Genomic DNA, 15,335 nt, shown 5'->3' with positions numbered 1-15,335 from the left:
TGACGCTTCTGATACCATTACAAATTCAACATAAGATGGCAGTACCTGGAACATGCTGGTATAAGAAACATCAAATGTGAAGCAGAGATCTACTTTTTCTTCTCGTATATATATTCATATATTGGCCCTTTGAGTTGAACTTTATCCGCAGGTCTTGACCTCATAGATGGGAATCACTTCCAAAAGGTTTTATGACATTGAAGGTTTGCCGTGCACTCTGTTGAAATGAAGCTTTAAAGATTCAACATGAGAGACCTTTTCTCTTATGTTAGGCACTTGCCGCTCTACAGAGGTGATAAAAGTGCACATATTCTTTACTTTAAGTTGTGACACTCCTCTAAAAAAAAGACTCTAATGAAAGTAGAAGTACTGATTCAACTTCTTCAAACAAAGAAGAAAAAGTTTCCTGCTCTTTTCTGTATGGGCTTGAGACGTCTTTTGATCTCATTATCGTCATGTACGTTGTAACTTGTCTTGATGTTTGGAAGGAGAAATATTAAAATAGCACACAAATGCATGGAATGTAAAAGTAAAATGCTGTCGGAGTACACATAGATGAACTCTTTTCTTAACTACAGTGACACAGTATTTGCTCCTGTGTTGCTCTGTGGGTGCATGTCTGCTCTTATTCAGTTGTACTTCTCCTGTTACCATGATGTGTATTACTATATATGTGTATGTGCTCTACACCTGGACATTTTTTGTGAGTCTATTTGCATTTTAAAGATTGTTAGCTCTAAATGATATGTTATTATTGTTGTTTTTTTCTCAACTATATTATTTCCTCCCACTCTCTCTTTCCCCTGCCTTCTCACATCACTATGGTCACACTTATTCTATTAATACAGAACAAAATCTATGTCCTAGAATGTTAAATGTCAAGATGGAGAGTGTAAGTTTCATGGTGTTCCTCTTCTCGTACATCCAGTCTGTTTCAGTCATTAAGAAACAACTCACTTCCACATGAGCGTCACTATTCTTCTCTTTATTTAAAACAAATATAAAAGACCGTTATCCACATGAAATGACCCTTTTGATGAATGTTTGAGCAGCAGAAGCATGTTACGACTATACTGGAAGTACCACTGTGTTTAATTCATACCCGTTTTAATTGCCTTGCATGGATCCAAATCAGTTCCATTACTGTAAGTCAATGATGTGAGAGCTGAAATCTATGGATAAGACTACATGTGTAATTGCCTGAGAAGGAGCATCTCAGCTGGAACACTAATCTGTGATGCACACAATCGCATACAAAGAAGAAAACATTTTAAGATAAAAATGTCCCAATGACTACATTTAAAAAAAGAAAAGAAAAAAAGAGCCACGCTTGATTCAGCAACTGTAACACTTAACAGGAACTGGGAATTTAAAATGTTAATTCATATTCAAATTGAACTCCACTTATCTGACCTCAGTGTTAATTTGCAATCTATGAGAGCATGTTTTATTCATCGTTTTCCTGAGATGAGTGAACAAAAGCGTACTGTATTTAAAACAATCTGGGACATATTTGCACTTCTTAACCACCGTGTCATGGAGCTCATATATTTGATCATGGCAGCGCTTTTCAGTAACTTTTTATGCTGATGAACTGATTTTATAAGATTTGTAATATATGCATCCTTACTAAGGAAAGGGGAATTGGCTTTATTACTAAACAAGCATTAAATTAAATGTTTGTATTCCTAAATACTCAGACAGAGACAGGACTATATCCTATAAGATCAGGATCCACAGCGATCTGCAGAAGACTTTTTAATGACATACTGTTCTGTAGGACATGTAGGAGATGTCGTGATAAAAGTTTCGACACCATAGGAGTTCTCCTGTAGACAGAAGAGCTTTGTCACGTGCCCCATGTACGGAAGCAATAGTCCTCATTGCAGCGGCAATGGCTTCAAATCTGACCTGGTCCTTTGCTGCATGTCATCCCCCCACTCTCTTCTCCCAACATGTCCTGTCTCTCTAGCTGTCTTATCTAATAACCCCCCCCCCCCCCAATAAATAGATAAATAATAATTGCAGTTTTATTTTTCTCTCCCGCCTAAATCACAGAATCTTTGCTCACCCACATGCAAAAATAATAGCACATAGTGTAGCTCATCCACTCCTACCTGTTTAAGTGAACTGAACGGCAAAACTCCCTCGAGAGAAAAACTGTTGCTAGTCTTTTTTTCAACATATCTGCTGATAACATCTCACATTGGCAGGAGTGTAAGTCAGGCAGAGCCTCTGTAGATAACTGTAAAAAAAAAAGTTACCTTTGATATAAAAAATGGTGAAAAGTAAAGGAATCTTTTCACCCTGAACAGTTTAAGCCTGCAGGATGAGCGGGTCTGGGTTGAGTGAAAAATAGAGCTTTTTCACTCAGTGCAACTACTCTTGTGGAATGAAGGGAGGCTGAATGGATAGAGCTGGTCAGAATCCAATAGCACTTGGCTGTGAGGACACTTACTCACTAGTGCGTATGAGACCTCTATACACCATATAATTGAACACAATCATGCCAAGACGATACACACACAGCTCAAGCCAGGTAACCAATACAGCAGAGATTTGATTTAGTCAAGACACAGCTGAAAGGAGAGAATATGTGTTCCCTTTTTATTTTAATTATCATCAGATTATAATTATATCATCAACTGAATCAAAGCCATGAATGACAGGGCATTTGGTGAGTCCCGTGCAAATCAGGATGTGCCTGAAAAACACTCATCTGGCCTTAAGTCTGGTGGTTTGAACCAAAAAAGAAAGACGTCAGTGAGTTCTTGATAAGAAATAAAAAAAAAAAGGTTCTTACATCTTCCTGATTTTCATTGCAGGTGTCTCATGATGTTTCCCAGAATCTCTGAAGGTGTGACTCACCGTCTTTATTGGAGAAACTTCAAACACACTCCAGAGACTCACTCTCAATGCACTCGCCTTTATTTATACTTCTGTAAGAACGATATCAAATATCTGTCTGACCTTCGGTGACAGTATGGAGGCATTTTCATTTAGTGTGTGTCTTTTCCCCGGTAATTTACAACTCCTGCCAAATGTGGAGTGTAAAGATAGATGATGTTATGTGCTGCAGTCACAATTCTGTCATTTTTACTAACAAATTACCTCATTGGTGACAAAATGCATTTTTTAAGATGATATGGAAAAATGTCAGTTGTTCCACATCTAAAGGTAATGTATTCTAGCTTACTTTATTCAAATATCACGTAAACAGTGGAAGAAAGAGGCTAAGCTAGAAGCCAGTCAACTTAGCTTTAGTGTGAGTGGAAACCAGAGGGAACAGTTTGCCTTGTTATTTTTAAAAGATTACAAAATTGTACTACCTCAACCTCTAAAGTTTAAAAATCCAAATGTTACATTTTCTGTTTAAAATCATAACAAAGACAAAAGTGCTAAAAGGCTGACTGGACATTCATCAGTTTGCCAGAGTCCAGTAAAAAAGGGATTTGGCTTCATATTTACGGTAGTAAATACACAAGATATAAATCAAATATAAATTCTTGAGCATTAGATGTGCTTGCAGGCTGATTCTGATGCATCTGCAGAAAGTCTAACGGCTCCCCAATGCTTCTAGTCTTAACTCCTAGCTAAGCTTACTGCCTGTAGCTATCCATCAGTAGTCATATAGCTAAGCTAACTCCATTAAGCTAACAAAATCCATGAATACAAATTGAATAAACACATTTACGAAATTTTCAATGTTCCTGTGAGTGTTTTGAGATGAGTTTAAATGCCTGAAAAAGTTTGTAGATCTATGAGTGTATCTAATCTATACAGATTTGTGCATGTGTTAAAACACGTGAATTCTATGATAGACGAACTGATGTGAAGAAGGAAATATTGATAAATAATGTGATGTTGCTCATGACAGGAGGCTTTACATCAGCTATCAACACACTCTCAAACACACAGTTTCACACCTCCACTGTCTCAAGACCACACACACACACACACACACACACACTCAAACAGCTTGAGATTTTAATCAGAGAGCAGCCCTGCTAGTGCTGACCAGGCCAGGGGTTTACTTGCCCACAGTGTGCGTGTCTAATCAAGGGTGAGAGGAAGTGGTGACAGAGCGAATGTACCAATTAAGCGGGCTGATTGCGCTTTATTCCACTGTGGCAAAAACAATCTCTCCCACAACAGATTGCAATCTGACAGCACCAGATGTAATTCATTAATTATACTGATAAAAACGCCTCAACTCAGTAAACCTCCACGCTGCTGTTCACTTTTCTTAGTTTGGCGTTTTTATGATGAGTTATGGATTTCTCCTCAGGTTGTGGATGTGGATGTTTTTGTGTGTCGAAGCAACAGCTAGATTGAAATTCAGCTCGAGTATTTATTAATGCCGTAGTTTTGTTTGCGGAGAAAAAAAAAGCAGAATATGATTGGGGCTGGTACAAAGTCACTGTTGCAGGATTAATCCTCAGTGGGGGTAATAATTTAGAGTGTCACACTCAGTTTAGGCCAATACATACACCTGAATAGTCTTCAGATTGCAAAGGGAAAAACAGCCAGAGGTGGAACCCAAGACCAAATAATCAAGTCGTTTTAGGTGAATTTGGGTTTAAATGAAGTCATCACTACACTTAGATTAGTGTAGATCTAAAATGCTTTTCAGGCTAAAGTATTACACAACAATGTTTTCTAACAGAATAAAACGGGGGATTTAAGTATTTGGGCCATGGGAAGTAAAAGGGAGAGCATTGATGTACGTGAGGTTGTCTGGAGGGTTGGGGGGGGGGTCTCACCTTATCAGACAGGTTCTTGAGTGAGTCCCTCAGTCCAGAAGAAGAGTGCTCCTGTGACGCCTTGAGGAGCTGGTCCGCTAAGCTGCTGATGTGGGGCTGGAGGAGGCTCATGGTGCTGAGGACCTCCTGAGCTTTGGCTGTGTGCTCTGGAGAATAGTAGATGCACTGGTAGGCAGTGCTGAAGCTGAAGGAAAGGAAAAAGCAACAACACATGAATTAGGGTTAAATTGTAGTGTGGATATAGAGTGTATACAGTGTATACAGATTTCTGTACTGAAATCAAGTAATGACAAACAGACAAATCACAGCTTTTTATCGACCTTGAACATTGCTAATAGAGCACTAATTTCTTAAGCCCGTTCCATTTGGTCGTTCTACGCACAAACGGTGCTTTCCAGGTACTCAGCCTGAACTTGTCAAATTGGACCTGCAGTCCAATGTCAACCCAATTTTCCAGTTATGAATAATTAATCCCTCTTTCATTTCTAGGGGAGCTATTTAATCTGGAACAAAAACACCTCTTGTCAGTTCCTAGATTCAGGGCAAATCACTCCAATCAAACATTCTCCTCAGGTAAAGTTCAAGTGACTTTCAATGAGTTTCTGCTGACTTCCTGCCATAAGATGTAGAGTGGAGCGAGGCAGCCATTTGCAACCCCTCGCAGCTAGTTTAGAATCAACTCTGCAAGCCTTGATGTAGGCCAGAGCCCAGAGCCAGATCCTATGGCATAACTCACACAAAGGGAGTGAGAGAGAGAGAGAGAGAGAGAGAGAGAGAGAGAGAGAGAGAGAGAGAGAGAGAGAAAGAGAGAGAGAGAGAGAGACTAAAGGAGGAGCACATTTAGAATGGCTGCATTAATAAAGAATTGTCTGCAGTGCTCGAAATACTTCCCAGTGAGGGAGAAGAAAGTGCTTCTTTAAAGTCACCCTGCGTCAAACAGCACTACCTGATGTATCAATAAGCCTGAGATATCCAAAGGATTTAACAAATTAGGCAAACTGCTGAAGGTACTAGCCACTAACTATATCTTTGACTGCTTAGCTTTAAAACCTTGGCCTTGTCATTACAGCTAATGAGCCCCTTGGAGGACTACCACCCACAAGTTCAAAGCGAATCAAAGGAATCACTAACCGGGAGAGACACACAGACCACCATCATCTGCTTACAAACGTGTGTTATCCCCACTTTTACAACCGTACCTTCAAATGCTAAGACTTCAGCCACAGAGAGGACCTTAATTGAATAATCTCTTGCAACAAAGTTAAGTCTGTAAAACCCCTTTCATCCTCTGAGCCCGCAATCGTCTTTTTACATTATGCATAACTGAAGAAAGAAAAAAATCCTACAGGGCTGCATAAGTAGAGATACACCACTAAGGAGGCAAAAGAGGAAGTTTTTGCAAGAAGACAATTGCGTCTGCTGGTGAGATTCAATAACAGCCCTGTTGACTCATGAGTACAAATCCAATCCCATTAGGGAGCATATGCAGGCAATAATTAACGCTGGGACCCGCCACCTGATGCTTGAGGATGGAGATGATCCCCTCTAAGGCTAGCTGTGGTGAAAGAACTTTAATTGCCTAAGCAGCATTGCTGTCAGTCCAAACGGGGCTACCAAGGCAGTAGCAGGTACAGAGACATAGCAGCGTGAATGTAAACGAAAACTTTAGGGAACGGATGCTCCGATAATATTGTTTCTTTCCTTATACTGATATATGTACCAGTACAGATACAGAAGGGATACATAGTCTTGAAAATTGACTAGTACTTATAGTAACCTTCTAGTGGGTTAAAATTACACATAATATGAATAGAAAGAGAGCAACGATTGTTTATATTTAGCTAGTTCTGACTAACATATCACTTTCTGCAAGCGGTTCAGGTTGATGTTTGTTATCGTCACATGATAATTCACCTGAAACCACTTAATTCTATTTTTTTAAGGGTGGTAGTGGTAATGGCATTAAATCTGTGGCACATCTAGCATAGTAAACTGCTTCCTAAGCAGTATCAGACGCAGATATCTATTCCAGTGTGAGTAGAAAATGCACACAATAATCCAAACAACCCTTCAATAAAGAGGCACTACTTTTCTGAAGTGTATATTTCTTTTGTTGATTTTAGAAAGAAGGTGATTTGACCCCTGAGGTAATGGCTAGGATAAAACTTTGTTGTGTCATTGGAGTGCATGACATTAATAAATAAATCCAAGAGAAAAAGTCTACTGTCAGCAGGACTTAGCCTCAAGCTGACTCACAGCACCTGCACTCACAAAAGGCCTCTAAGTCCTTTATATTTGATTAAAGGAGCGCCCTGAAGAACTTTTTATTTACTTCTTTGTTTGATGACGGCTCTATTTCATGTTGATTCATGCTTGAATTTCTTTCATGTCGACATTTGTTTTTAGGCAATTACCGTTTGATCACACAGTTTGAGCGATTAATATCGATAGTGTTCTATTGCTTTAGCACTCATTATCTGTAAAGATCATAAAGGAAGTTCAAAGTTCCTTTAAGAGAATCATTTACGTTTTGGTGACTGTTCCTGCTCAGACTGTAAATTGGCTGGTTTCTGATAACATCAGTCAAAGCGATACAGGGAATTTAAACACCAGGGGTTATCTTCATCGTCCGCAGTATAATCGTGTCCTTGATATTTGTAATATGAAAGTTAACCATTAGCCCAGCAAATGCATAAACCTTTGCATGCTTTTAATGAATATTTATGTGTATGACTTCAGTCCTGGGAGACTCGTTAAGATTACATTTCCATACATGCTACCGAGTTTTTCAACTTCACTCATTTGCATGTTTTTCCACTTAAAGGACAAACTAGTGACTAACAAACCAGCCAATTGAATGGCTCAACCATTGTGATGCAACGAGGCCGCTATATGAAATAAAGATAGATCAAGCACTTGCATGTTTGAAAATAGTTGTGCAGACTTTTATGAACAGAAAACTCTAAATTGCCTTCAAATTATTGTTGTAATATAATTTGAGATCATTACATTATTTGTAACTTAAATGAAGTCGAGGTGGTGACACAGTTGATCAAAGAGGCTCATTTGTGCGTGAAACATTACACAGTACACATACATTATGTATTTGGACCCATTAACCCATTATCTCAATAATTCACAGACACATGCCTGCTTTAAGTCAACTATGCATTGTACTTTGAGCAAACCTGTTTTGGGGGTAAGTATTTGTTTTTTTATCAGCAAATCTACACAGAAGAGCTGGACAGTTCTCTACAATGAGCTCAAAAGATGGCAGGTTTGTTATCCATCTGTTGTATTGGATGTATGCCATTAACAATGCAGTGCAGTACGCACATGAGAGTTTCCCCCCTGAAAATGAATACCTAGAGGACTTTCCTGTGGCCTGAATAAATAGTGGCGCAATGATGCTAAATCTGATGTTTTGGATCAGATTATGGATTTTTGTCATTTTTTGGATTGGCCAAAAAAACAAAAACTTATAATATAACCCTTTTACTCCTCAGCTAGCCATGACTGAAACAGTGTATTTTTACAGCACTGCAAATCAAAATACTTTAACTTCATTAATCTTAATGTATCACATCCTCAGTTTTCTTCACTATATACACAGTGCTACCGATAATAGGAACAGAAACAGTTGGATAAACTTGAACTCTCTTTTTATTCATAAAGTGATTTTAAATGTGAGTTCATCATTTCAATGACAGCATGTGTTTCCCCCCATCAGGGAATCAACTTTACAAACAACAATAGAAATCCTCCTGTGATTAAAACGTTTCTTTCAATCTACCAAAACAATTTTTTTTTCTTTGGGAGCGGTGGCTGCACCTGCAACGTTTGTTGTCTGAGTCAGACAGAACAACAAACAGGGAACATGGGTTTAGGGAATATATCTCCAGTTTTTGGACTGAACATAGTTTAGAACTACAGAAGACTGTAACAGAACTAACATTAGGTTACTGATTGATATTCTACGCAGCCAGGGGCTGATACCTTCATGATGAATATAGACATGGTGTATGAAAAGGAGGAAAGTCATAGCAGTGTTCAGAACAAATTAACCATACAGAGATGTAGCTGCAGTTCACTGATTTCTATAGATCTGTGGATCATGCGACCCAAACCATGGGGGTGATCAGAACAGATGACAGATCAACTGTGATCTGTTAGACCACTAGTGATGAACAACATGCTTTTTACTTAAAAACGTATGGCTTACATATAGTTTTGTTAAGGTAATATGTAGTTTGCATGGGCGGAATAGAAAGCAGCTTTTTTCAGATTTTCTCAACAGTGACAAAATTGGTGCATGCAAGCTCAGTAAATGCAACAATGTCCAGTTCCAGTTAGAATAGATTTATATAAAGCCTGCAGGATATGTTCAAAAACAAGTAATCAACTCATCCAGCTTTGGATGCATATTTAACTTGGACTAAGTTTTAAAATGCAACACCCCCCTACCTTTTAGATATTGGCTTAGGTAAAGCTCCTCCAGACTCCATACAATGACGTCAGCATGTCATTGTGGGAGGCAATGCTTTTAAAAGGAATTGCTGTCAGACCTCAACACACTCACTGATAATGTATGATAATGGATTCCTCTTAATCCCACCTCATTTCCATGCACGCCCTGGGTGCTCCACGCGCCTCCAGCCATGAAAATACCGAAGGTGTGCTGCCACTACACCTCAGCACAACATGCACACTGTACTTGACTGCGCTTTTTAATAACACTCTTGCCTGGGACTTATTATAATTCAAATGTCACACAAACAAGAAACATGTTTTAGCATGTGGATGTCTATCAAACAGGCTCAAACATTTGTAGTGTAACGCTCCTTCATGTAAACTTGGGTCTAGGAGGAGACTCCAGTCTGCTAATATGTTACTAAAACCAGCAGTATGTCAGGGATGAACTTACTTCTTGGTTTTCCGAAATGATCAATGGGAAATTGGTTATAACAGTAATGAGAGGGAGAAAACCGCTGGGCCCACAGGCCTAATTAAGCCAGCATCTCCAGCCGTGGCTAATTAATAGTGGAGGGGAAATTAATGAAGAGCTTGTGGCCTGCTGCTGACAGCCAGCAGGAGTAGAATGCAGCTACGTCAGCACAGAGCCCTGCAGCACTCCAGGTGACTGGCAAAGCCTCCTTCGTCATTTAGACAGCACACTCTAATCACAACTCTTTCACCAGGCCACTGCCACACCGCTACAATAGAACAAATATAGATAGGATACAGCCTGGAGGATCTTATTCTTTTAACTACCTAACTCCATCTGTTGTTGAATCCTCTGCTAGACACTGATCTCACGACAGTTTTCAGAATACCAGCCAAAGTCTTCCCTCCACAATTCAGACACAAGCTAGAGACCCTGAGCTGTGACCAGATCCACTGCCAGCATCTCTCTCCATCTCCCTCAGAATGCGGAGCAGGCTGACTTCAGAGCAGGCGAAGAGCTAACAAGCTGCCGTCTATCAGCATGCAGTCCCAGCCACTGCCAATGTCCTGTCTCTGAACACACAGGCCCCCTGTGAGAGAGTTATTTTGTTTGGACAACATGCTGCTCGTCACATTTAATCTGAACATCGTCCCCAAGAGACTCTATTAAGTATGTGTGATGTAGTCTCAACCACTCTTTGTGTCGCAGGAATGTGTCACTTTGCTGCTCTGCTTGACCACAGGCCTGTCGCCATGACCAGACTACCTGCAACACAGTTTGGGAGGACAGATCTCCCAGACCCAAGTCATAAACCATGTTGTGCTGCATATATCCCATATGACTAAATACACAACATCAGCCAGAATTCGCATTCATCCAGGTTCCATTGAATTGGTCTCCAAAAAGTGTGCTGCACCGTTATGCAGATGAACTGAATAATTCAAAAGAAGTTGTTAATGAATGATTAGACCACCTCAGCACATCCACAGCTCCGTCTATAGGGTTCAATTAAAAACAGATAAAAATCCAGTGACTTTTAAAACAGCCATTTAAGTGGGACTGCATGCATTAATGAAAGATAAATGCTCTTGCCCTGTGTGTGCATCTGCAGAGTTTCTGGAGGAATACTAAGTGTAGATATTGATTAAACTCTTGCCTGACCCATCCTGAGAGACAAACTACATTGCATACCCTGGTCATTGCCAAGTTTGGCCAATGCAGGATTTTAATGGATTTGGAAAGAACCCCCCCCCCCTTCTTCTCTTCTAGTGTCTGGGGAACAAAGACAGATCGCTCTTTTATTGCTATCCTGGTAACACCTCTGAGCTCAAGTTTTCCTCTTTTTTTTTTAGCCCTTCTCAAACCTTTTCCATCTGGTCTTTGATGAATTAATATCACATTGAATAGCCAAAGCTCACATCTCGACGATTGTCCCCTTTTTAATCAAATGTGATAACAAAAGGCTGCTTGTGAAAGGCCAGAAGACATACTGGGAGAGGTATAATGAGTCAGTGTGTGTGCACGAACACATGTATCTGTCCCCACTTAACTAGGCTGACTTTAAATGCAATTAAGGGTCTCTCATTTAGACTTGGGCACACATCTCATTGGGATCCTTTGGGCTAAATATTTGGACAGACATTTAGTGCTTGCATAATAAAAACAAATTAAAGCATGAAATAATGAATGCTCCTCATGTAAAGTTGCCACGCACCTTCATTAAAACAGAGACTGCGAGTCGGAGAAAAAAAAACACAGAAAAATGGACTTTATTCCTATTTCTGTGGATGACTGACAAATGACTGCACATCAGGTCAAACATGGATAAGGCTTGGCGCAGGCTGCAGTCAGTTAGCCAGGCGGAAAATTGGAAAATTTAAGCTACAGTGAGTCATTAGCTAAGTCAAATATGAAACAAAAAGATGTATCTCTCTGGAGAATTCTCTGTGAAGTCTAATCTCTCATTGAAAGAAAACGATTTCACGTCAGTGGATTCTCCAAAGTAACCTTATCAATGTCCCGCTAGCAGATAAAACTGACCATCTTAACCAAATTCACTTTTGCACTTGAGCGTAAAGAAGTCCTTTCTTCATTTTTTATTATCAGCACATGCCTCAGACTATTTTCCCATCAACTTATCCATTTCAACCCCACACCTCACCCTTCTCCATCTCCCCTCTCTTCCCCTCTTTCTAGAGCGGCAAACTCTGTAACTAATTGGATCTGGCATGGTCTGTAATGACTTTGCACTCTATGGGGAGCCTTGGGAAAAATCACCCTTCATTTCTCCTGGCATCTATCAAGTGACCACATACTGAACTCCAGTGACATATACCCCCATGCTGCATGCAAAGGGCAGAGACAGCAAAATGTGGAAGATACTGCTGATCTCAGGTTTGAAGAAGTTGTGTGTATATATACGTATATATACATATATATATATATATATATATATATATATATATATATATATATATATATATATATATATATGTATGTGGCCCCTCTATATGGTTTTGTATTCATAATTAATGCTGACAAGTTGGTAAGTTTTGTTTCTAAAATGTTAGGAGAGGAGAAATTTCCTGAAGATCATTTATATCATCTATGTGTATACTTTAGCTTCTGGTCGCTTTTATGCAAATAGAGGGTAGATTTTGATCTGGACATATTATTTATGCATGATAAAATAATCAAATCAAATCAAATGAAATCACTCATTCAACCCTGAGTGTTTGTGCAGCTCAGTTTTTATCTGTACTAAAAAGCCACAAGATATATTTTTCCAATCAAGCAGTCAAATATCGAGCTGCACAGCCACAGACTGAACTCAATCAAATCTAAGACTTAGTCTGAGGGTCTCCATTCAAACATCTCTCACAGTATTTCTGGTTGCACACTACACATCTAATACATTCATACTCTCACAATATTATTATGGATGAAAACTTTCCCGGTTTTTCACAAAAAACTTTAGCTAACCAGTTGGTTTTGGACTTGAGAACATTTCTAGAGTTAGAGCTCCAGGTGGCAGCTGGCAGAAAATGTGAGGCTGGCTCTTCAGTGACAAGTTAACATCCAACTTTAGGGGTGAAAAAACATCATTGCCAGGAAAAAGAACCAGAGAAGAGAAAGTTCTGACTCAAACAGCCTTTTCCATCAAGCCTGTTGCCTGCAGTCAGACTGAGCTGTCAGAGGCAGTGGAGTTCCAGTCTAAATTCACAGCATTGTTTGGCTGTAAGTAACTGTATGAGGCTGTGGAAATCCAGTCCAGAGGGCAGGGGCAAATATATCTGTCACTATCAATTATGCCTAAGTGGAATTCTTTTGTCAATACAAGCCTGTTTCTACCTCAGCCTGTGTCCTGTATTAAATCCCCCTCTGCTTGTATAACCCATGGTGTATAAGCCTGTAAGGTCTTATTTCATTTACCTCTTTTTGTCGGCCTCATATCTGCTGAGGAGGCGTTGCAAACCTCCACACTTGAAGCCCTGGTAGTGGGCTGCAGGAGCACCGACAGTGATGATGTCATATAATGCATCTGTAAAGAGAGAACATGTAGTTTTTATTCAAAACAGGAATGTAAAATACAAAAAAGTCATGCGTATTGGCAATGAAAAACCTGGAACCAAGAAAATGAGATTAAAATAAACAAATTATTGTAGTTTTTTTCAATGTAAAAAAACTATACTATATTTATAAAGCACCTTTAATAGAAGCATGCAGCCCAAAGTGCTTCACGTATAATCAATTAGATTAAAAACAAGAAAAGGTAAAAAAAAAGGAAAAAAATTTAAAACAAATGTGACATTTTGAATAACATATATCCAGATGTGATTCTGCACTTTTCCAGTGTATTCGTTTTAAGGAGAACATATTTCAAGTTGATTTATGTGGTGTCCATATCCCTCCATTAATAGTCATCCCGTGGTCTTAATGTAGCGTTGGTCCCATGTTAAACCAGAAGGACGAGCAATGTCACAGCGCTTTATTCCAATTTGCACACCATCGTCAAAAGTAAATAAACACTTCACAGACGGCTAGGCAGGCACAGGGGTGCTTACAACAGGCCTTGTTTTGAATGAGTAATGGACGAGGCCGACAATTAAATGAGAGAAACAGGGAGGATGGAGACGGGGCGGGATGGGGGTTTATGGGAGGTGAATATTTTGGTGTTGTTGAGTGCCAGGTCAGTTAATGATCACCCCCGGGACAGCAGAAGTGCATGGATCCAGCTGAAGGAAAAAACAGCTTGAAAAATCGTTAAAAATAGAAATTAATGACACAACACAGCTCAAAGTGTTGCCACAGAGATATAGAAGACACAGTGGCCAACAGAATCCTCGTCCCCTAACAACACCGCAGCAGACCGATAGTGGTTTGATGTGGGGGCTTCACTGCTACCCGCTGCTTGTTCCATTAATTATCTCCGTTCCTGACCATGAGGCTCCCTGTCCGCCACACGTTGGGCCCTTGGAGTTTTCATATGTCCAACTTCCCTTAATTGGTTCTCCAACAGCAGAAGTCTACTGAAATTCAATGGCGGGTAGCAGAACATCAAGCAAGATGACCAATTTGTGCTTGATTTGTCTGCTTTACCTCTCACTCCATCCTTTCCTCAATAAATCAACAACAGAGCGAGACGTTTAAGCACGATTGTTTTCTTAAAGGGGTAATTGAATGTGGCAGTCGGGATGAGCGGTTATAATTCATACTTAACCTGTTCCACAATCCTATTTAACAATGACAAAACACCCTTTTACTCAGCCCGTAAGAGTGCTGAACAATGCTTATAGGTGTAGCTTTGCCAAGCTGCAAAGCTTTCAGGATGGAAATAATGTACAGTTGTCATTTAGGGGAAAGAAAGAAGACATTTCCCAGCAAAACAAATGGATACTGTTTGGAGCTTGCAATCAAAATAAGCCCCCCCAGATCTGTTTTCCTGCTGGAGGATAAAGAGACAGAATGAAAATGAATGTTTACCAGTGATGCACTGCATAGCCGGGCTGAAGAAATGCATCACTCCAGAAATCAAATGGAACAATAGAGCAATTGACTACAGAATGAAACTGAGACTTGGCTCCATTATGAAGCAGTTTCCTGAGTATTGTGTTTGAAATCATTTCATCTGAGTGTTTATCTTGTTAAATCACTCTAAATGTGTGAAATGATTCAAATTCACTATCAAACAAGGTTACGGTAAGCTATAACTAAAACTTTGTTCTGTATTGGAGGCTTTAATTTGCCAAACTATTCATGTTAGATGGCTGTTAGTGCTAACATCTAAAAGGGCATTCGTTTTTCCACAGCTTATAATCAAATTTTAAACATTCTACACAATAGGTTCAAGTTGATCGGGTATACCAAACCGATAGTTCAGTTAGGAATGAAGTCCTTTTGAAAGTTTTGTTGTAAACATTTCAGGGAGATTTTGATTCAGATGTAAAATTGGTTTGATGTAGTTTGTGTGGCTGTTAAGAGTGTCTTCAAGATCTTTTAACCTGAACCCTTAAGTCAGAATACCCTTACAGAAACATTTCATATCCATAGAAACACCCCTCAGGTAGACACAATGCAATCCAACAGCAACATGAATATCTGCCTCCAAACTGCACTTACAGTTCAAT

General features: G+C 39.5%; 1 protein-coding gene across 8 annotated transcripts in view; it reads right to left on the bottom strand.

Annotated features, from left to right (window-relative positions):
* inpp4b (inositol polyphosphate-4-phosphatase type II B) overlaps positions 1-15,335 on the bottom strand; it is a 137,307-nt gene that overhangs the window by 22,226 nt on the left and 99,746 nt on the right. For all 8 annotated transcript variants that reach the window (XM_065957099.1, XM_029276189.2, XM_065957100.1 and 5 more), the window contains 2 exons: positions 13,141-13,249; positions 4,764-4,947 (listed from right to left, as the gene is read on the bottom strand). In XM_065957099.1, the coding sequence (XP_065813171.1) occupies positions 4,764-4,947; positions 13,141-13,249 (293 nt within the window). The remainder of the gene's footprint in view (positions 1-4,763; positions 4,948-13,140; positions 13,250-15,335) is intronic.

Source organism: Labrus bergylta, chromosome 1 (assembly GCF_963930695.1).
Source record: "Labrus bergylta chromosome 1, fLabBer1.1, whole genome shotgun sequence".
Lineage (NCBI taxonomy): Eukaryota > Metazoa > Chordata > Actinopteri > Labriformes > Labridae > Labrus > Labrus bergylta.
Note: the sequence above shows the minus strand (reverse complement) of the source record. Positions and strands in the feature narration are given on the sequence as shown.